This window comes from Bombus huntii, unplaced genomic scaffold (genome assembly GCF_024542735.1).
Source record: "Bombus huntii isolate Logan2020A unplaced genomic scaffold, iyBomHunt1.1 ctg00000089.1, whole genome shotgun sequence".
NCBI lineage: Eukaryota > Metazoa > Arthropoda > Insecta > Hymenoptera > Apidae > Bombus > Bombus huntii.
The window spans coordinates 295,400-319,111 of record NW_026099344.1 but is presented as its reverse complement, the minus strand read 5'-3'; the positions used below and the strand labels follow the sequence as shown (position 1 = coordinate 319,111).

General features: G+C 36.5%; 2 protein-coding genes and 1 long non-coding RNA gene across 5 annotated transcripts; 2 read left to right on the top strand and 1 right to left on the bottom strand.

Moving 5' to 3' along the window:
• Window positions 1-155: 155 nt before the first annotated feature.
• Window positions 156-6,895, bottom strand: LOC126876648 (omega-amidase NIT2-like). 3 transcript variants are annotated; one of them, XM_050639549.1, is made up of 6 exons: window positions 5,763-6,895; window positions 5,529-5,675; window positions 4,780-4,964; window positions 4,226-4,394; window positions 3,762-3,995; window positions 156-830 (listed from the first exon to the last, which is right to left on the bottom strand). In XM_050639549.1, the coding sequence occupies exons 1-6, from the start codon at window positions 5,845-5,847 to the stop codon at window positions 619-621; spliced, it is 1,032 nt and encodes a 343-aa protein (XP_050495506.1). In that variant the 5' UTR covers window positions 5,848-6,895; the 3' UTR covers window positions 156-618. The 3 variants fall into 3 exon arrangements, with proteins under 3 accessions (XP_050495506.1, XP_050495508.1, XP_050495507.1); XM_050639551.1 differs by lacking the exon at window positions 156-830 and adding an exon at window positions 1,237-2,014; XM_050639550.1 differs by lacking the exon at window positions 156-830 and adding an exon at window positions 3,251-3,610.
• A 10,114-nt stretch (window positions 6,896-17,009) lies between these two features.
• Window positions 17,010-18,207, top strand: LOC126876669 (uncharacterized). Its single transcript, XR_007694419.1, has 3 exons — window positions 17,010-17,290; window positions 17,428-18,074; window positions 18,173-18,207. It is a non-coding gene; the product is annotated as an uncharacterized LOC126876669 (long non-coding RNA).
• A 581-nt stretch (window positions 18,208-18,788) lies between these two features.
• Window positions 18,789-22,588, top strand: LOC126876654 (dual specificity tyrosine-phosphorylation-regulated kinase 1A-like). The gene is made up of 4 exons (XM_050639564.1): window positions 18,789-18,836; window positions 19,355-19,440; window positions 20,295-20,419; window positions 21,487-22,588. The coding sequence occupies exons 1-4, from the start codon at window positions 18,826-18,828 to the stop codon at window positions 22,021-22,023; spliced, it is 759 nt and encodes a 252-aa protein (XP_050495521.1). The 5' UTR covers window positions 18,789-18,825; the 3' UTR covers window positions 22,024-22,588.
• The last annotated feature ends 1,124 nt before the right edge of the window (window positions 22,589-23,712 follow it).

Genomic DNA, 23,712 nt, shown 5'->3' with positions numbered 1-23,712 from the left:
TATTAAAGGTGTAATTTTGTCCGATTAATTATAATTTATTAATAATGGATTGAAAATACAGATATTACAGACAGAAAATACAGACAGAGAAACGATGTTTGATTAACAGGAAAACTAAATGCAACGCTCGTATTTACATCAAATAACTTGACAACTATTTGGTAACTCTCTCTCTCTCTCTCTCTCTCTCTCTCTCTCTCTCACTAGCAACTCTAACACTCGACAACACTCGCAACTCAATTCTAACGACTCTATGCTTCGACGTCTCGATCAACTCTGAACCTCGCCAATGCATTCCTGCTCGGTCCTGCACGCACACACACGCACACACACACACACTCACACACACACACACACACACACACACACACACACACTCACACACACACACACACACACTTTTCGGCTCACATACTCTGGCCTCTCGATTGCCACTCCTTGAAATATGAAACCGTACTTCTGTTTTGACGCTGCTTATCTTTTCTCGCGTCACTGTTACTAGGCGCTCTTGGATGTAAACAAACCACAAAAAGACGGCGTACACGGTGTTTTCTAATTTCAGCCGATCTCCAATCAAAGCTATTCTACGATATTACATTATCGTATAATAATAAGCTTTTAATCGTTTAATAATAACTCGTCAAGTAGAAATTCCACACGAAGCATTGTGAAGAATAATACTTGAAGAAGATCTATGTTCTTACGAGATTGGCTGTCTACAAGAACTTTGTTGGATAGATTGTATCGTTTGACGAAAATTTTATTGTTGAAAGTTAAGAAAGTTGGAAAGAAAACCCACGCTGTCTCGAAGATGTCTTGTTTTTCAGATGCTGTAAATTGACAAATAACTAGATATTAGTATTGACATTATTTGATGTCATATCTGACCTTAAAGTATAAATAAAATCAATCTAGGAATTAATGAAATTTCAAACATTTTTTCTAAGAAAACAGAAGTTTCGTTCCTCCTAATGAGTATCACATGATGCAATAGAAAAATAATTTGACATTGAAAATCGTGTCAAGATCAATTTCGAAGCTATAAAATCGTCTTAAAAAAACGCTGTGATAAAAAATTTTTTGACACCTTGTACAAAGGTGTATATCAACGTAAGTGTACCTGTATGTCTATATTCGAGATTATTTATCTATTCAAGATAGCAAAGTAAAAATACTATATAGAGGATTTAATTAATGTGTGGATCAACGTATGTATCACTATATGTAACAATAATATTGACTGTATATGTACGTGTGTAATAAAAGATTTCCGGTTTACAATGTTTACGATACTGATATAAAAATACCATATAGAGGATTTAATTAACGTGTATATCTACGTATATATCATTATATGTAACAGTAACATTATGTGCATATGCGTATAATATTGGTTAAATGTTAAATGTTAAATGTTAATATTGGTTAAATGCGTTAAAGTGAAATGTTATTTACCTATTCAAGATAGCAAAGTAAACATACCATATAGAGGATTTACTACTGTTAACACTCGGTATTCTCGTATTCAAAGTATTTAACCAAATAATTTGGGAATCCAGCGGACGAGCTTGTATTTAATATGATTATATTTAATATAACAACTTTACTCAATATACGCGTAGCATTTTAAATGTCATGAGGGTTGCAGCGGACTCAATTTTAATGTACCTCGATATCTTAGCTTCTTATAATATCCTAATAAAATGTTATTTATCGATTACAATTGTCCTGTCGTATTTTATAGTGTTTGCTTTATAAATGTGAACTTTATTCAAAAAGAGTTCATCGATGATTATCCATTACAGGTTGTTAATAAACCTGAATTATGCACAAAGGAATTGCCGTTAATAACTTAAGATTCTCTGCCCGTCGTACAGGGTACATATAGTAATTATTCTCGACGATCGTAACGTTTAAGTCCAATTCGAGCTTATAGTCCCATGCGAGTTAAACAACGACAATAGTTTGAATTTCTATTTGTTCGTTTGTCGTCTGTTTATACCCGGAGCACCTGCTGTAAACCAATACAAAATTTATTAGATCTATAAATAACACATATAAAACTTATTAATTTATAATTAATATAAAATAGGAGAGCACGAAACTTCCTATTTTATGGATATGTTAAATCTTTGTAAAAAATACCATATCATTAGTATCATTTTAATCGTTCTAAAGGATTTAGCCGCATAAAGCTGTGACCCTTGGAAGAATCGATGTTCACGCGTGACAAATTGAAATTGTGCGAAGGTTCCGGTACGAACATCACAAGCCGAACATCGATACCAGGGGCACAGGCACATGTTCTGGGTTCATTATATATTTATAAAGGGCTGACGATTCAGTGGATGGTCCGGGTAAATTTAAATTGTAAATGAACGCATTGCTGGTTTCAAGTAAAAGCCTGGATAAGAGCGGATATGGTATGAGAGTCTGTCGTGGAAAGGGGAACAGGCCGCTTTTATTTGTAAAGTTTGAATCTCCTCGATATTGAAGATGTTGAAGCTGCAAGTATGTATTTCATTTTAATCCATTCGAGACCGAGATTTAATTGTAAAACGATACCTAGGTGTCGGTACGATCTGAATGTTTAGTTAGAATGATTCTGTGTTTTACTCTCTCCAGGGTATCCTTTTCATACTTTGATTTTAAATCGATGACAATCTTAAATAGTATGCCTCATATTTTTAAAATATAAAATTATATACTATGTTATTCTATAATGTATTATGTACAGTCATATATATATATATATAATAATTCTATATTGAAAAAAATATGAAATTAACATGATATATACATTACTACATAAGTTATATATAAAATATGTATACTATACCCTTGCCTACTGACTGATATGAATTTCTTTCGGTCTCGAATGCGTTAAAAGAGAGCGCAAAGAAGACGAAATTACTTATTGTAATTAGTAAAACGACCTGAGAGGCAGACAGGTACAAGAAAGAAGGAATATTATATTAGCGGCATTATCATGTTTTTGCTCTCTTTAAGTCTTTCATCGAGACAGACAATCTACAGGTATTAATCGACCAATTTCTCCAAGCTGATAACTTCGAATTGATGTTTATATATAAGAAGTGTTATGTGTTAATCTGTCTAAATGTTTAAAAGGTGTTATAAATTAAATGTTGTTAAACGATACGTAATTGCCTTTTGATCGTAAATTTTACTATCAAGGGGTCTTTTATGTATGCGTAATCATTGTGAATTATAACAATTTATGTGATCGATATTAAAGGTGTTTAAAAGCATATTATTATTATATATTATTATTCTATTCTCCTATATTATTATCCTATATTATTATAGCATTCCTATATTATTATAATATCCAATTACATGTTGATACACAAGATATATAGATTATTATTTATAACGTTTTGGTTTTCTTAATTGAGTCATTCATTTAGTACAAATGATAAGAAATTAGTAATAATTCGCAAAAAAAGGATATTGTAGTAGAAATATTATAAAAAAACATTTTCTGTTTTAGTGTAGAGTTACTCCTTCTTACAGACAGTGTCGTACAAATCTGTACGTCTCTGAGAAAATGTAGGTATCTGAGCCCTTACTTCCTCAACAACTTTTAGATCTGTTAGAAAAAAGAAACATACGAAGTAATAAGTAATGCTTACTAATAAATTCAACAAATACAGAGGAAGATGGCTAAATCGATAAATTAGCGAGACTAAAAATTAATTACATCATGGATCTCTCGCTTTTAATTTTAAGCTGTAAATTACCGATATCGGTGACTGCCATATTCTCTTGAGTTTCCAAATCGTAAAGAATCTCTCCCCAGGGATTGGTCAACTGTGTATGCCCCCATGCGACGTAACTTGCTGAAGGAACACGAGCCGGTGATATGCAAGCAACGTATAATTGATTATCATTCGCTCTGGAACGCTGAAGTAATGACCAGTGCAGTGGTCCAGTGGTCATATTGAATGCCGCTGGATATATCAGCATTTGGCAACCTAACCCAGAGAAGCAGGAAATATGAAGCCACCGAATACCAATTAACTTCGTAGTTGCACGGTTCACATTCCATCATTTCTGAATATGCGAGGACAGTCCTCTTATTGTGCTTTTAATTCTTTTATTTGTTTCATTTTCAGCAAATATACTGGTTTTTTAAATTAAGCTTCTTTTTATACAGATATTTAATTTTTTGCTAGTTAAGTATTGATCGATTAAGTTACTGTACCTTTGTTCCGATAAATGCGTGCCATTTCCTCGAATCTAATATCATAGCATATGCCAATACCTATTTTGCAGCCCTTCACATCGAACGTCGTTAGGGAGTTACCAGGACTGAGTGAATCACTCTCTCGAAAAGTAATCTTATTAGGAATGTCGATGTCGAATAGATGTACCTAATAACATAAAAATGTAGTCGCTAATTCTATTGCTGCAACTTTTGTAATTTAATATCAAAGTTACCAACTCCTAAACTTTAATTATTTTTTATTTAATAACTGACAGCGTTTTTATCACTTTCTTTTATTAAAAAATCTTATCATTTAATAATGTTTAAAAAGGAGAAAAAATAAGTATTTTCGTATGTGAAAAATTTATATTACACATTACAACAAAAATGGGCGTTTTCCGTATCATAACGTATTTTATAAACCGTAAATTATAGAATTGGTTATAGTATACGTATGTACATATGTATATTCCTAAATTATTCCTAGATAGAGTCACTTTCTTCACCCCAATATTTTCAAATTCAAAGCCATAAAGGAATATATTACTTACCTTTCGGTGTTTTGCTATCAAAGTTCCATCGGGACCCCAAATAGTACAGGTATTGTACAATTTATCGCCCTCTATTTCAGGCATCGTACCACCAACTACATAGATGTTGTTTTCTTTAGCTGCATTCGATAAAGCAACGCTCGTTTCACCATCAGGAATACTCTCGGCGTATTTTCGAAAGTACTCTGCATTGCAATATTTCAATTAATGAAAAATAACTGTCTTTTGTTCCAACCATAAATTAAATTGAAATTTTTGTCAGTTTTTTATTTTTTAAATTATTAAAATAACTAAGTTTTATATCTCGACTTAATTAAATATGCAATTACTTAGCTAACAGTATATATAATAAATTGTTTCTACAGGTTCAAAATGAAAAATGAATATTTAGAAATATTTAATTACGACAATGCTATTTGTGTTAGCATCAGTGGCTTGTTACTCTACGACTTTGCTAGTACTTTTTGAAACATAAAGTTAGTTTTCAATTAACACTTATACTAGAGGCGGAATTATAAATGCAAAATAATTGATAATACCAATTTATAAGTACCTAATTATTAGTATCTTAAAAAATATATTTATACAAAAATCACGATAATCATGAAAATGGGGAAATCCTATATTCTCGACTCAATTCACAATCTTTATGGAAGTATAAACGGTAAGGTAATTTGTCTACTTTTACTTTTTTCTATATAGTTGTTACACACATGGTAAATTATTGAAAAAAAAAAACAAATTATTACGTATTCCATATGGTGAATTAAAGCATTCAGGAAGAGCTATAATATCAGCATTGCGCTCTTTTGCGCTAGAAATGTAGGAAACTGCCCGCTCTACATTTTTGCGTTTTACTTCATTTACTTCAAGTTGTACCAACGCCAAGCGAAATGCTAAAATGTTGGAAAAGTTAAATACATTCGGTTATATATTTCCCATACTTTTTATCTATAAATACTTTTTACATAGTGAATACTTACTCGACATCGTTCGCACTACTTGTTTAGCGATGTTTGTAAGTATCATAATGTTGAGGTTATGTATGGTACTACTCAATATCAACATTACGTAAGCAATACGCAGGGATTTTTAATAATTCTTGGTAAAGTTTAGGACATTAATTTTGATGTAATTGTAAACATTATTTGTTCACAATTTGTCCATTTACTTTGCAACAAAAAGAACGCATCTGCAAGCGTGTTAATCGGATAACGACGAACTTCATTTCGCAAACACCGACACGTGAAACATTTTGAAGTTACGTCGACGCGAGAGTAATTGGTTCCCTTAAATTCCTCAATTTCCATTTCTTTCGCCATGTATATTCGAGTATTGCATTTGAATTGCAGAGCAGTCGAAAGTAGAGGAGCACCTCGCCGATATATCGACAGGAACATGAATTTTTTTTCATAGGGCGAATATTTTTTCCATTGAATTATTAAACCGAGTCAAATTTTCAAACTCAACCACTTAATTTAATCGTTTTACATAAAACATTTCAATCTTTTTTCTTCTAAATACTTTACCTATATTTCATCTGGCTGAATATTCCATATTTTTAAAGCTTGTTGATAATTACAAATACGTAATTATCATTCTGAAGCTAGAAATTTGAAGTAAAATTGCTCTGCGCGAAAGGAAATAATTCAACGTTTTATATATAGCTGTTAAAATGATATAAGTTTCAGTAAAATAGCTTCACTAAAATTTGTGGTTTTTTTCCTTTTCTATTTTTTTTTTTTTTTTTTTTTTTTGGTTTTATGTGTTCAAGGGCGAACGTTCCCTCTCATTTCTTGTATTTTTATGAGGAATTTAGCCTTTTTACACCACGAGAGCCTCAACGTTTTCATTTTCACGCTTACGCTACGCTCGTTAAACACGTTCTAATGAGACCATGTGCTGACATTGCGAGTTTTATTATTTTCGCACAATAATTTATCATTTTAGATTTCAAATATTACATTCATACATTTTTCGTTGTAAATTTCTTTCTCTATTTAAACAATTTACCATTGTTGCTACAATAAATCAATTAATTAAATTAATTGATCAGTTTAAACTTAAAATATCATTTCATAAGTTTTCGTCACTTGAATCTAAAAACAACAGAAAACGGATCATATTCAACGATCACAAAACGATAATAGGATATTGTGTTTCTTCTGAAGGGCATGAAATTGTCAGGAGATTATGCCATAAATGAAATTGGAAGCTGGCTGGTCAAAGGGATTAAACTCGGTTAAACTCAATTGTGCTATATTGCACAAAGACTTGAGAACTGCTACCAAATATCTACTAGCTTAAAGGTGTGCTGATTACACCTTACAAATTGTAATTATATTTCAAATACAATCTCCTAAATAATAAGTAAATTAAATTAATACTTTACCTAGAATCTGTGATACATTAATATAACAAAAATACATTTCTTAAATTATTCATTAATTTGCAATGTAATTAGAATATTATCTTTATTTTCTGGTGTCTTTATTATTCTTAAAAGATACGCTGCTTGTTTGCAAATTTAACACTACGTATGCTATTAATAAATCATTTTATATTTAATTTTGCAACCTTCAATCATTGTTAAAATTGATTGATAATACCGTTGGTTAATAGAAATTTGAAAATGCTCTCGTTTCCACTCGATTAAAAGGTAATTGCACAAACTGTCACAGTGTTGACTACAAATCACGTGTGTCGTTCTATTAAATTTATACACAATAGTATTTATTCTCGTTTTAATTTAAAATGAAATGTGTTATTGTATTTTTTTTTTTTTTATTTATTTGTTGAGATTACAATCAATTCTCGCGTTGAGAATTTTCAGTAATTTTTCTGGCGTGGCGCAGTGACATGGCTGTTTATTTACAATAAGTTAATACTTATTATAGATAGGTATAATTTATAAGTAATATAAGTAAGTGCATATGCTTAATTTGGATAATTAAATGAATCTAACGTTTAGGTCTAGCGGGTAGTGCCTCTTCAGCCTGCGAATCTGGTCCGTCGTATCGAGTAGTCCAGTGATTAGGGGGTTTCGGTGTTTGTTGATTCTTTTGCTATATCTGTCGCTATATTTTGCTATTTCCTCTTTGACGGTGGGTATCTTGAGGTCGCGGTGTATTGTTTCATTGGTTACATACCAAGGTGCGTCAATTAGGGATCTTAGCGTTTTCGATTGAAAGCGTTGGAGTATTTCAATGTTGGAGTTACTTGCTGTTCCCCATAGTTGGATTCCGTAGGTCCAGACAGGTTTTATTACGGTCTTGTAGAGGGTAATTTTATTCTGTATATTTAGTTTGGAGCGTCGGCCCGTGAGCCAATAGAGTTTTTTTAGTTTGTCCTTTAGTTGCTTCCTTTTATCTGAGATGTGTGTCTTCCACGTTAGTCTCCTGTCCATGCCCAGGTATCGGACTGTGTCCCTGCTAGGAACTGTTGCATTGTTGATGGTGACCTGGGGGCAGGTTTGTTTTCGGAGCGTGAAGGTTACATGTGAGGATTTCTTTTCGTTGACTTTGAAGCCCCATTTGTGAAACCACTTTTCCATGGAGTCGAGACTTCGCTGGAGAGTGGATGAGGCTATTACCGGGTCTGCGTGGGTAGCCAATAGCGCTGTGTCGTCTGCAAATGTCGCTATTGTTATATCGTTTGATATAGGTAGGTCGGCAGTGTAGATGGAGTACAGTAGGGGTCCGAGGACACTACCTTGGGGTATGCCGGCTTCTATTGGGAATGTTGCGGAAGTGGCGTCTAGGCATTTAACCATGAATTGTCTATTGGTTAGGTAAGATTTTAGGATGGAGTAGTAGGGGTGGGGTAGGATCTTTTTAAGTTTGTATAGTAGCCCTTCATGCCATACTTTATCGAATGCCTGTTGGATGTCTGGGAAAACCGCTGAGCAATATTTTTTCTTTTCGAGTGTTTGGCTGATCGTATGAGTTAAGCGGTGGATTTGCTCTACTGTAGAATGATGTTTTCGGAAGCCGAATTGGTGATCTGGGAGTGTTTTCAAGTTCTCTAGGATTGGAAGGAGTCGGTTCGTGAGCATCTTCTCGAATAGTTTGGACAGGGTAGGTAAAAGACTGATTGGGCGATAGGAGCAGGTTTCGTATATCGGTTTACCGGGTTTAGGGATGAGGGTAATCAATGAGATTTTCCAAGCCTTAGGATAGTGTTCCAGGCGAAGGATAGCATTAAAAATCGATGTGATGAGTGCTATCCCTTTTGTGGGAAGTTCCTTGATTGCTCTATTGCCTATTAGGTCGTGTCCTGCTGCTTTCTTGGGGTTTAGGCGACTGATTGTTTCTATAGTCTCTGCAGAGGAGAAGGGTTCGATAGGAGGGGACATTTGGAAGGGGGTGTGCAGGTATTCAGTAACGTCCGCGGCGGCTTTGGGGGAATGGGGTTTGAATACTTTTGACAAGTGTTTTGCAAACAGGTCGGCTTTTTCTATAGGGCTTCGCGCCCATCCACCTTGCGGACGGCGGATAGGTGGGATTATTTGTGGGGGGCGTGTGAGTTTCCTGGAGGCCTTCCATAGTGAGTAGTTGGCGTCGGCTGTGGGGGATAAGCTGGCGAGGTATTTATGGAAACAGTCGTTTTTATAGTTTCTTAAGGTTCTGGATAGCTTTCTAGTTGCGTTGTTAAGTTTGCGTTTGTCCTCCGGTGTTCTATGGGTCTGCCATACTCTTCTTAGTCTACGTTTTTCTGCTATTTTTTTTTTAGTATGTATTGGGGATATTCTTGTTTGCTGTTAGATGGCTTTGTCGGTGTGGAAAGGCGGATTGCGTTTATTATGCTCGTGTTTAAGTATTCCGTGGCTGCTTCGATATCTTCCTTTGTTTTTAGTGGGGTGAAGGCTCTGAGGTCGAGTGTGTAAAGACTTCTCTGAAGAGCTGCCAGTTGGTGTGTTGGTTGTGAATGGAGCCATTAGGTGTATTCTCGATGATTGTTGAACTGACTGTTGCTATCACGGGAGAATGATCAGAGGAGAGATCAGCCGAGGAGTTGATCTGGACGTGTCTTGATGGGATATTTTTAGTTATGAAGAAGTCGAGAAGGTCGGGTATTTTGTTGGTGTCAGTGGGCCAGTATGTGGGTTCGTATGTGGTGAGGTAGTTGAGGTTGTTGTTTATTATGCTGTTTAAGAGGTTTTTGCCTCTTGCTGTAACCAGTCTGCTGCCCCATTGGATGTGCTTGGCGTTATAGTCTCCTCCAACTATGAATCTATTGCCCAGGGTGTCCAGGAAGTTATCAAAGTCTTCTTTGGCGATGGAGTGTCTGGGAGGGCAGTATACTGCTGAGGTGGTGATTGAGCCATGACAGTCTTCTATTGCTACGTTTGTTGCTTGGAGGTAGTCTTTCTGGAATGATGGAAGTTCGTAGTGCTTAATACTTGCTTTGATTATTATTCCGGTGCCACCGTGGGCCTTTCCGCTGGGGTGTTGGGTATGGTAGAATTTGTAACCATTTATTTTCAGGTAGCTCTTGTCGGTGAAGTGGGTTTCCGATACGAGCATTACGTCGATTTGCTGGTGTTTTAAGAAGAGTTCTAGTTCAAGTTTGTGTTGCGCTAGACCGTTGGCGTTCCAGAGTGCTATGCGCCTTGGTTTTATTTTGAGTCGGGGCGTGCTAATTTTTCCACGATGAGTGTTAGTAGCGATAGCAAGTGATTTATTTGCTCCGATTGTTTCTCTATTAGCTTTTCAAGCCTTGAGGAGTTGTCTGTGTTAGGTGGGTTGGGGACACTGTTTTGGGGAAGGTTCCTTTGGCTGTTCGGGTTATTTTGGATGCCTTGTACTGCTTGGGCATAGGAGGTTGAGGTGGAGATGAATTTGGAGATGGTAGGACTGGGTGTTTGGTTGGTTGAGGGGGTTGGGGTAGTCGTGAATTTCGGCGGGCTGGGTGTTTGGTTGGATACCTCTTTTGCTCTGAGCTTAGGGTACCTGTTCGTGTATAGTGTTTTATATGCTGGGCAGCCTTTGTAGTTGGCAGGGTGGTCCCCTTGGCAGTGGATGCATTTCGCTGGGGTTTCCGGTGATTTGGCGCACTGGTCAGTGGAGTGAGTGCCTGCGCATTTAACGCAGCGGAAAGTATGGTTGCAGTATTTCTGCGTATGACCGTACCTTTGGCACCTTTTGCACTGCACTATTTCTTTTTTCACGAGCGGTGGTTCGATCTTTACTATCGCGTTCATTAGGCGACTGATGTTGTAGATTTCCTTATTGTTCGGCTTTTGTTTAATGTCTAGGAAGAATAAGGATAACGGGTCTTTCGAGACTCTATGCCTTATATTACTTACGTTGATGACTTCGTGGCCGAGTTTTGAGAGTTCGTATTTTAGTTCGTCTATGTCTGCTGAGTGGTGTATGTTTCGTAGGACCACCCGGAAAGGCCTTTCCTGTTTGAGCTGGTAGGTGTGGAAGTTGGCGTTCAGGGTCCTGAGTGTCTTGGTGAGTTTTCTGTAAGCTTCTGGGTTCGTCGGCAGTATTTTTACTTTGTTGTTGCTTATCTTAAGGTTATATTCCTCCTTGCTGATATCTCTCTCTAGGGACTTGATCATTGTCTGTATGTCAATGACGTCGTCCACAAATATTGGTGGGGGAGGGGGGATTCTCTGTGAGTGTTGGTTTGGTGGCGGTTCTACGATTTCCATGGCGTCGTTTGAGGATTCCAATACGGCGAACCTGTTGTGTGTGTTTATTTGCGTTGCTGTTTCTATTTTCCTTTTCTTTGTAGTGTTAGCGTCGTTAGTGCGGAGAGTTCTGCTACACTTCTGCCACGGGGGGGGGGGGGGGGGGTAGAACGGGGTAGCTGCGAGTCTGCTCCGGAGAGCCTGGTCGCGGTTGCTGGGCCATCATCGAGCTAGTTAATTCGGAATGAACAACTAGTCGTGAGGCTGTGAGGCTAGTATTCGGGTTGGGGTTAGGTGCGTGGGATTTTCTTCTCCCTAAAGGGTAAGGGACACTTAGCTGTGTTCTCTTTCGACTCAGATTTCTCAGATTTCTTGAACGATAAATGTTTATTCACTCTAATGTCAATGAGTACACTTGATACAGGATTCGCGATTGTATTCGGTTCGCGAATGCGCGGTTATAAGATAGAGCTTGGATAGCTACGATTCGAGATACGCTGCGAGTGCGGACAATGATTGCACGAGATGTCGAGAGCTTAGATAATTATTCGGCTCGAACCGTGTAAGTATAACGATCGTGATATACTGCGGTAACTCGCGGTAATAGACTGACATTTTTGTCGCGATGCTGCTGCGGAGGAAGACTCGTTGGGATGTGTCTAAGGATGCGAAGGCATCGGATTCGTTGAGAAAAGCTTTGAGAGGGTGTTGCTAGCGGGCAGCGTCGTACGTGAGAGATAGCAGATTTCTCGTGTGTCCCCGTGGTAGGTGGTCGACTTCGAGACTGATAAACAAAGACTGTTTGTCTCTTTGGAGGACCTTAGCTAAAATAAATCCTAAGATTTATAGCGGTCCCTTGGCTAGCTGGAAATATTCGGTACGAATGTATCGACATCTGGCAATCATCTTGTCCGCAGGTATAGGGTCTTTGTGTCGTGCGTCACGCGACGTAAACTGTTGGGAAGTTTACTGTCAAGTGCCGCCACATGTTCAAGGAAAATGTATCTGCAGCCGGTTATAGCGGTATTTACGTTACGGATGATCTATGGGAAGATTCACACGAACAAACCTTTATGGACTAACCAAATTTATTTTGTTATTAAAAACGATCTACAGAACCGATCGACGACTGGTGTTCAATTTAAAAATTGCTTCTCTATAAAAGCAAGAAATCTAATTTACATCGTGTTCTTCATCTGTCGCCTCCATATACATCCTGGTGGCAATAAAATTCTGAATTTACGAGAAATCCGTATTTCGACTTAAGCTTATCGATGTTACCGACTGGACAAAGCCTTCGAGAGTTTAAATTAACCGATCGACCCTTCGATGAAAGGGCGAGCAAGTGCCAGGAAACTATCGCGGGAACGCTCGTAAAAGCGCGCAATGGTTCGGCGTGGTAACCTAGGAAGAGGAACAGGTGCGACTGAATCGTAACGGTTGTCGTGGCCCCTTTCAAACGATCCGTGGCCACTCTTCAGTTTCGGCGTCATTAACCCTTCCCTTCTTTCTTCCTGGTTCACTTAGAAACGAAGAAAATTCCGGAGGTAGTTTGCTCTTAGCAGCTGTCATTTTTTTTTTTTTCTTTGTTTAGTCGACACGAAGCATTTTGGAGAATTTCTGTGATTGCTTCGCGAAGGTACAGAGGATAAGAAAAAGCGCTCTTTGTTCGTTGACGACTTTCTGTCAATTAGAAATAAGAGTAAACGGCATAACAGTTTTCTTCTTTGCCACTGTATACGTAATTTTTGTTAGACTTTAACAACTCGTATTTTTCGTGAGCAAATACTGTCGAGTGGTTATACACTGTATATGTGAAGCTTCGTTTTCTTCGCGCGAAATATCCATGTTGTTCTTTCTATACTTGTGTTCATATATCATGACGTTCAGCCTACACGTGCCCGAGAATGTAATGTAACAGATAATTGGGTTCGAGCTGTAAATCTTTCATTTGCAGCATGACGCGAATCTAACAACACTTCTTTCCTTGTTCAGATCATGAATATTTTTGTCGCGTGCAGGTAGAATCATATGTCTAGAGTATCCACGGGTTTCGTGTTTACTTATTTCTTTAACTAACTTCGGTTTTAACCAACTTCCTATTAACCAGCAAATTAATCAAATACTTTCAGAATCAATGACAAGAATATACCGAAAAGTGTCGAAAGAATTTTAAAGAATTTTACAATCATTTTCCTAAAAGTTATCTTGAGACGTATTGTATCGTTAGTCTCATAGAGTTAATCACTTTTCTCTAGAATAATGCTCGAACACAGCTGTAGCTTTCTATAAATTTCCTCGATATTCGATTGAATTTCCCGAGATCGTTTCCAATGACGAGATCGCAGCAGTTGTTACGAAAAATATCGGAAGAGCGAAGAACGCGTATGTGTGTCTGATCCATCATTCACGATAGTCTCTACGGTCCATGCGTATGATCCATCATCTGCGTAACCGTTTTACAATCCTCACCGTGGAAATGCCGATCCGCGATGCTATTCTCGCGCGCACTCGACCGCTTAAGAGCATCGTCCAGAGACGTTTCCATCATACACAAATAACTTTGTTTTTCTTCTTGCAGTCGGAAGCGTGGAGAATTCGATGTTTCTGGCTGATCTGTTGTTTTATCATTTGCGCGGCATTTTTTCGCGGTTAGAAGAAAGATGAGATTAATATCTTTGTGGTATTTTGATACTTATCGATCTGCCGATAATGTCGGTGCTGGTAGGGGAAAGCGTAGTTGAGAAGAAGCGCGCTTTTTCGATAAATTATGAATTATGGCTAACGGTAATTCACGCAATTTACATAATCTAGATGGAACAGACGCTTTTCAAGATCGCTTGTCGACTCATTTATGTTTATAATTTTCAGGAGAAGAAAATCTAAACCTTGAATATATTCAATTCGAATATGTACTGTAGCCTAAATTCGGGTCTTTTTTCGGCTTTCAACGATATCGATTTTGTCTCGATTGACCTCCTGCCGGTTTACGTGCTTTTATTCTTCCTCCTTCTTCTTCTTCCGGTGTCCAATGATTCCTTTGAAAATCGACGCGGTTCGTACCGAAGCGTACGCTTCCGATGCGGAAAGTACGCGATCGAAGCGCGTGGCTTCTGACCGGAAGCGTAGCCTTGCAAACGCGATTAGATTGCATTAGCTACGAGACTGAAATTAAATCTCGAGTCGGAATTGTATTTAATTTTCTTCGGGAAGTTCGATGCCGGAATCGAAAATTAGACGATTGAATAGGGATTCCTAGTTGATTTTAGACGTCCCTCTTCCTGTAACTCCCACCGAACTTGCATTGGGCGTTGTTCGCAGGCTTGTCGTGCGGCAAACCGTTTCGCAAGAGCTTATTTGCATTTCCTCTAACTGCGGTTCGCATAAGACGCGTCAAAGGAATATTGACTACTATCTATTAGGTCAGATTTTTTCACTATTTTCTGCTTCTCGTAGGATTGTAATGTTACAGTACCGGTAACACGAAGCTTGATCTACGGCAAATAATAAAATATCTTTGAGATTAAAAAATATAAAGATTTGAAAATTAGGACATTTGAAAGTTTGTGCTTACTCGACTGAATTGCTATTAAGTGACGTTTAAAAATTTTAATCACAAGGTTGAAAGTAATATAGTTGGTAATTCTAAGGAACACCTATCCTCAGATAGATTGGTATACACACGCGAGTCGACCGTATTCTCCGGAAATGAAAACAACTACATCCCTGGAACCTGGAACACGTGATTTTCCGCATATCCATTAAAGCAACATCGGTCAGTGACTCGTCTACGGTGCAGTCGCTAGACTCAATTAATGACCACGTTCTGGTCGTAAATATAGAAAAGGCAGCGAGATATTTTAGTTTGTTGGCTAACTGGGCTGAGGTTGGGTCAATGTTTCTGTGGATTTCATTTACCTCTTCCGGCCTCCTTATATTTTCTGAATTCTTACAATTTCCGAGATACCAGTTCATAGCAAATTGATTCTTATTATGGCGTAGGATATAGTAAATCTTATTGTCTAAAAATACAGGAAAAGATTTCATAATTATTATTTTTTTTAACATTTTATTCAAGCGTTTCTTAAGACATTTGTTCAAAGAGATGTCAGGTTATAAAAAATTGAATCAACCTCCCCAAAGCTCCTTAACCTCTTGTTATTTTTGATAAATCAATAGCATTACGCAATATATACCGTGTGATTTCCCTAGACGATCTAGTAGCACTCTTTTTTACAACCTTCTTTCAAAACGAGAAACAAGAAGAGGATTGACCAAATATCATTGTCATCGAAGCGCAGAGACGCTCCGGTGATTCTTATCTCCATTCATCTCTCCGAGTGAAACTATTTGACGTCGCCTTGAATAGGCTCAGACAGTTTTGTCGGGGGTCCGTGTCGTCGCCTGTAGTCAGCTCGCACGATCGTGAATGGAAAGACTCGTATAAAATCAAAGGGCCGACAGACTCTTCCTGCTTAGACGAGATCAACGAGATCTCGTTCAATAGAGAAGTTACCTTCTCGACCGCCGGCGCCGTATTACCCTTCAAAGTCACCGGAAAGTCATATAAGCCAACCGATGCAGCCTAACCTTTATCCTAGCCTAACCTAGATAAAATAGGTTTCTCTTATTCCATCTGAATTTCTAAAGAAACCAAGACTTGATTTCAGTCTGGTTAAAAGCTTCGCTCGATTAAAGCTGTTTTTCAAGCAATAACCTACTTTGTGAATTTCATGCACGCGAATCCAAGTATGTATGCGGCAGAAATGAAGCTTTCGTGCATGTCTAATTGTAAGTTGATGCGAAACAATGCGCATGCGCCGAAATCCCACCACTTTGCGGACCCACATTGTGCCTTTTATCAAGGCGCCTTGTTTGTTTACTCTTCTCGAGCTAATTCTTCACTATTATTATCTACATTATTTTCACTGGCTAACAACTGGTTGGTCTGCAATTGACGAACCAATACAAATTTTTCGTTACGTGCATATATTCGAAAGAATTCGAAATTAAATTATCATGTATTACGGGCAGTTACGATAGAGTGACACAAAGCAATCTGTGTTTGAATGCCTCCACTCGTGGACAATATCGATATAACCTAAATGCGATAAATCGCGAACGTTTGATTCGACTCATGGGAAATTTACGCGTTTTTGAATCGTTCCGAGTCGCACGCGAAATGCAGGTCAGAGAACCGTCTAATATTTATTGTTGAGATCGTGGGCTTGATCTTAATGGCGCGGCGGCACGCGATTCTTTACCAACTATGCTCCTTAACTCCAGCTCTCGACCTTCTTCCCTATTCAACTAGCTCGAGCAGTGAAATTGACTCTGCATGCCTGTGATTTTGGCAGGGAATGGGAGTCGAGTTCGTAGTGAATGCACATTGTGTATACGTGTTTTAGGTGGTTTGTGTGAGTTTGTTGCGGAGATTCGAGACATTTATTTAACCTCTTTATCATATTCGAGCCTGTGCGATATAACCATATCTTAAATGTAATAAGTTTTATTTTTTATTGCAAAGTTCTTGAAATATATAATGCACACAATAAGTGTATAATATTTTATATATATATATATATATATATATAAATTATATTTAAGAAGTTTGGGATAGTTTAAAGATGAAATAAATTGCTTTTTAAGTTTAATCTCTTACTCTCGACGAAATCAAGTTTCTCTGGAATTTGGTGGAGTTTAAGATTTGATATCGGTGTCGTAGGAGTTATGTGACACTTTAAGGTGGAATAAATCTAGCGAGGAGTTTAAGGTGCGGCAAAGGAGCGTGGAATGTTGCAATAGAAATTTATTGCAGTGTTAGTGCATTGGTAGATTGATCAAATTTACGTGTAGCGTGGGTAACCAATGGTAAATATTTTGCAATGTGTATAATTTCTCAGTAATCTGAGGTTTATAAAATCTATCGACAACTAATGGAAATTGTTGATTTAACAGATCAATTTTAAATTCCTCGTTAATCTAAATTTTTTTAATCCTATTTACAGCTAAACCTTACGACGAAAAATTAACGAAGTGGAATAAAAATGGCATTGTGATTCTTCTCGTCGTGTATCGGTGTCACATCAAATTTAAGAGACAGTTTTACTTGCGGATGCTGCGTGTTACGTTGGTGAAGTCGACGAAAGCGTAAAATAGGAGCTCGTCCGAAATACACTAACGCGGAAGGTTAAATTTAACGCAAAAGGCCGAGAAATTAGTCTAGAACTCGAAGTTTCATTGGTACGACGCACTTGAAACGCATTCAAAGAGGTCGGCGACCTCGAAAGGGGATGAACGCAACTGTTTCGTGGGAATTTCTTATTGTGGCTTATTTGGATGAAGCTGCTTTAAAATCAGCGCTGGATTCGTCTGTTTTTTGCCCGGAAATCATAAAATGTTTAGGCCAGGCGACTCCATGTACAGAAAATGTTATGTCCACTTTTTACGTCCGTAGAATTCAACTCTTTACTACTATGCACTTCTTCTCCAAAAAAATATCGCGTTTCAATATTAAAAAAAGTTTCAATAATATACTATCCATTAGAAGAATGATAACATGATAACCTTACAAATTATTAGTATTAACAAATTCTTATTGTCGTATAGAAATGCCAACTATTGCTTCGGTAAAACAAACAAAGGAATTTTACAGGTAAATTTTACAAATTACAAGTCATCTTATAACGCAAAATACGACGTGTAAAATTGTCTCAATTTATTAATAGTATTAATAAATTATTATGATAAAAGATGCAGGAATCTTAGCCTCATGAGAAATTAGAGATGAAAATTAAAGATTAAAGGGAAAAGATTAATCACTGGTCCTCCTAAAAAGATGCAGTCCCATGGATGGATGGTTGTGCGAGTATTAAAGCAGCGCAAAACCGTTCCCCGAATTCTCATCCCGGACGTCGTACGACCAAAGACAAAAACAACTCACTCGAGGGCATTGCGGAGAGACATTCATCGAGGACACAATAGTATTATTCCAGGAAGTGCTAGTTCTTCCTAGATTCCGGTTACAATGTTCTTAACGCGTGGAAATTAGTCTTGACCAGGAAACATCTATAACGGCATGTATTTTCTGCCGTGATTGTAAATCTGTTTGGAACATGCGGTTTGTCCGTTAATCTAGGCGCTGTTGTTCAATTGAGTCAATATTATTTGTTGGTAGATTAGTGTGTGCAAGAGCGCTCTATCCATTATTGACCAATTCGAGCACGTATTGGTAAATTTCACACCGGCAATTACGGTGAAATCGTTCGTGGTCGCTGGAAATTAGCAGTATCGTTTGCGGTCGTGAGCTGATTGACACTGCGTGAGCGGGGAATTATGTGAAGCAGCTTTGCTTTGTCGTTTCATGCATTTAATAGGTTTGCGGCGGTGGACAGAGTTTGTAAAAAATGAAGACAAGGTAGAAAAAGATTATTTTTCATTTTTTACTATTAGATTATTTTCAAAGTGATCATTTCAGTGAAATATGATTGACAAAAAATAAGATCTATAATTGAATCATTATAGAAAATAGAATAATATTGATAATAAAGAAATAAAAATCAATTATAGAATAACATATAATAATAATAATAATAATAATAACAACAACAACAACAACAACAACAACAACAACAACAACAACGACAACGACAACGACAACGACAACAACAACAACAACAACAACAACAACAATGTGGATAGACTTTATGTTTACTTTTATATGTATAATGATACTGTTTGATCCTTGAATTAAAGTTAAGATTAACGTTGCGATTATGATTATCCTTTGTCTGACTAAATATATTTGAAGTATCAATTACAGTAGAATTTTTGAAAGATTCTTGGCTGTTAAACAAAAAACTGGTTCCTTTATATTTCGCTCAATTATCATAGAATCGTGAAACTGACTTTCACTTCAAATTTTGTCTGTTTCAGGAGTAACAAGTACCTGCAAAAATCATCCATCAGCCGGATATGTGCTGTCGGAGGGTTTTTCATTAGCATTCCCGTCTTTCTAACTGGTAAGAACCAATTCCTTCAATTCTGTCAACTTTAACCTTTTGAAAGATACTAGTACATAAGTTATACGTTTAATTTTTCTTGAATTCAGGCATGAATCTAAAAGATACTGTGAACTATCTCTGAGTGTATGAAATCAGTTTAGAAATCCAATGGAAATAAAGTTAATTTTAACGCCGAATAGTCATTATTTTTCTTAGAAAAATAAAAAATGATCGTCTTTTAGAGAAGTTTTAACAGATTAATTTATAAAGAGCTGAAACAGAATATTCATGTCATGCATGAATACGGCTGGTGGATGGATCGAGATCTAATCTAAAGTTTACGTTGTGTCATGCTAGTTTACACAGCTATCATTCGCTCGATCGATCGTTAAGCTGTTGAACTCGATTCAAGACGGACATTTTGACTCTGTTCAGAAGAAAACTGCGTTTTAATAAATTTGACGGAATAGAAATTATGATAGACTACAATGTTTTTTTAATTATATCATAAAATTTATTTATTTTTTTTTAATGTCATGTTAGAAACTTCAAATACTGTCCAAAACTTCGAACGTAATCGTTTTAGAAATTTGTAAATTACTTAACGACCAAAAATATTGAATTCTCTATTGTCTGAAGATAGATTCTCTATAATTTAAGTAATTTATTCGTCGAGAATTGATATATAAAGACTTAAATAATAAATTAATTGAAAAATAATTTGCAACTAGTATTGAAAATTTCAATTAAAAGCATATGTATATAGTTTACGCTTCGAGAATTATATGTATTGAGAATATGTATTTGCGCCGATTCTTTGTCCCGCTTGTTATGGCATACGTGTTATAATGATCCTCTAACAATGCTTTCAGGTATGATATTGTATACATTCATCCAGTTTCATTCGACGCCGGCAATCGTTACGTCGGTTTTCATAGGCCTTGGCATCGTGTTTTGTGGATGCGCAATGGTCCATAACGTCTTCGTGTGGCAGAGGGTAAGAACATATCGCTATTAAAAAAGAAAACGAACACGTTCAAACACGTCTAAATCATCTTTTATGTGTATTTTACCCGGAAATCATTTTATCGTGAAATTTTGTTTTTCAGAGTTACCATAATTTATCTGGTAGAGTTCATAAAAATTTTTCTGAAATCAATTGCAAGCTTTTAGGAAACCAGGATTTTTCACATTTTTAAGAAGCGTTATAATTATATTGCGGATCTTTATACGTTCGTGCGAAATTGAAAAGTACGCAAATGGCGCAAAATGCATAAAATGCGCTAAAATATACGTATATAAGAAAACAAATCTCTATTAAAATTTTATTTCTTTGATTATGTTCGTAAAACTACAAACTTGTATAAAAATACGCATTCTAGTTATAAATGTTAAAACATTCGATCTAGTCCTTATCACATTCATGAAAACCTCCATTTAACCATTCGTTGTATCAACAAACATTCATATGCAAAACTTACCACCTACCACATCCTCCGCGTATTAATATAATCCCCTTTTATAAATTATACACTTTAGAATGGACTGGTTGGGTCAGAGTCATATAAGCTTACAAGTTCTCGAGGAGTTCTACCGAAGTTACATTTACGTTTGCATAATTTCACCGAAAAAGATACTCTGTAGAATGACAGGTTCGTTTGTTTATGTGATCCGCGATCGCAACTATTTCAAGGGGATTTTATAAATAACCATACACACGATATTCAGTGTATTTTCGTATTCTCGTTTATTTTGGGGAGATTTGTAAAACTGTTGAACAAAATAATTGAGTAACGATTATATTTGCCGAGAAAAAGTCTTTTTCTCTGTACCCCTCCTTCTACTTCAAGCATGTAGTATAATAAGACAATAAGATTGACAATGGCTGAAAGTAATCCAAAAGAGTTTTCACCATGGTTATCGGTAACGAAAAAGATTTGAATCATCTTTAATACTTATTCGTAACTAGAATCATTTCAACTAAAATGTAAATTCTTATATTATAACTTTTTTAATTTGTTATGGCCCCTGACTACAACCTAACCTATCATTCTTATTTCGTAGGAGAAGACGAATGCCGTGAAGGCGTTAGCGCGCGAACAGTGCGAAGCGGCGGTACAGCTGCAGCGTCAGCAGCAGCTGCAACAGCACCAGAACCAGCCCCAGCTACAACAGCAACAACAACTACGTGGCCCGTTAACCATCCACCATGCTGGCTGCCCAACGAAAGTCGGGCCCGTGACGAACCAACTAAATACCAGCCACGCAACGCACGGCCGAGCTGCACAGTACCAACACTATCATCACCATCATCATCATCGACACGTGTCAATGTCCCCACCGCCCTTGTTGCTCTCATCGCCAGCTCCGATCGCGGCGACGCACAATCATCTGAACGTGAGCGGACACAGAAACGTGGTTACGCCACCGGATACACCAGCAGATAGATCGCCACCGAGTCCTGGAAATAAGCTAAATAGATCGCAGCATTTGCCACGGGAAGCAACCGGCAGCGTCAGTCCTGGTCTTCCGGCTGCCACATTGGATCTAAGTAGCGCAGCAACCACCAATAGTCCGCATGAATTGTCCACGTTAGTTTAGAAATTTGGTCCGAACATTATATCTTCACATAGGATTGGAGATTAATAGTTGATAGTTAATTTACACATCGATCTTTTTATTTGTAAATTGGGTCGTGGTTTAGAGTTGGTTTGTAAAAATTCGGTCCTAATTGTTAAATGATGAATATTGATTAAGAATAATAGGCATTGATGTACCAATCTTTTTTTAACTTATATACTTGAGCACACGCATTGGAGATTTCACTTTTATTCAGTGAAACAGCAACTTCATTACTCGCTTATTCAATACGGCAATTGCATATATTTCATGGACATTTTAACAATGTTTTGAATAATTTCTAACGGTACAATTGTGATGAAGTGAAAAAAATCGTGATAAGAAACAGAGAGAAAAGTTGCTCGTTAATGAATATTGACCAGAAATAAAGTAATTTCTAAAGAATATCCCGAAGACGTCGTAGATATTACGAAAGGAATGATTAATTTATACCCGCGTGTATCTTGCCATTACCATACTATTATTATTATTATTATTATTATTAATATTGTTAGTAGTACTCGATTACATTATTATTAATATTAATATTATTGCCTTATTATTATTAATGTTATGGAACCTCTAGTCCTAGGTTACTTTCGCTGCCACGAAAGGATAAGATTTTCGAACTTTTTACTATTACGTGTAATTCAAGTTTTCCTGTTGCGCATGCGCAGTAGAAAGAAAGTTAGCGGAACTCAAATCTCGAACTATAGAGAGTTGAAAAGTAGTAAAAGTAAAAAAGCACGAAGAACATTTGTATTTGTGCTGGATTAAGTTTGATAATTGAAAATTGAGTTTGATGATAACATTTTTTTCGTATTCGCTTCGGTAAATATTAGTTTTATTTAAAATTGAACAAAGCATTTTATGTTTTTCAAATACGGTACATAATCGTAATATCGAATTTTGTAAACTGATAGTAAGAAACTCTATAATTCGAGACTGGAACTTTGATCAAGTTCACATTGAACGTAAACTGACTTAATTTTGTTATTTAAGCGTGTATACTATACGTGTTTGTTCCTTCTTCTCTTGTGCGCAGGCTATAGCTTAATTACTTCCAATAAACGCAGTTATATCGAATCAATGACCGATACAAATTTAGATATTAGGATTATTTAAACAAGAGATTAAAAACTAAAAAGTATTGTTTTTATACTGCATATGTACATATGCAATATGAACGACAGTTTGTGTAATAATATGTACCCCTCTTCTTAGTTTACTTTTGTATATTTTGCGACATTTGATATTAATTTTATGAGCAACGTACTTACACTTTATCTTTGTAATTAAATGTGAAATGAAAGAAAAGAAATGACATGAGAAAAGGAAATTCGATGTACGAGTATATACGAATTGACGGAATTAAAATTTAACGCTATATTTAAATAGAAGACGTGAAATATCTTGTCATCTTAAAATAACTTCCTAATAATCATTCCTATTCTTTTACATAAAAACATTTTTCGACTGTAACTTAAGAAAAATGTCTGCTAACGTGAAACGTGCCAGAAAAAATTAACAACTTCCATTAAATTGGCAAATTTCTCATTAATATCGTAAAACTCGCGTTTACAAAGATCAGATCAGTGTACATAATATACAAAACAAATGCAGAATATATAAATATAGCACATACGTTCTGAATTATATTCGAATTGGGCA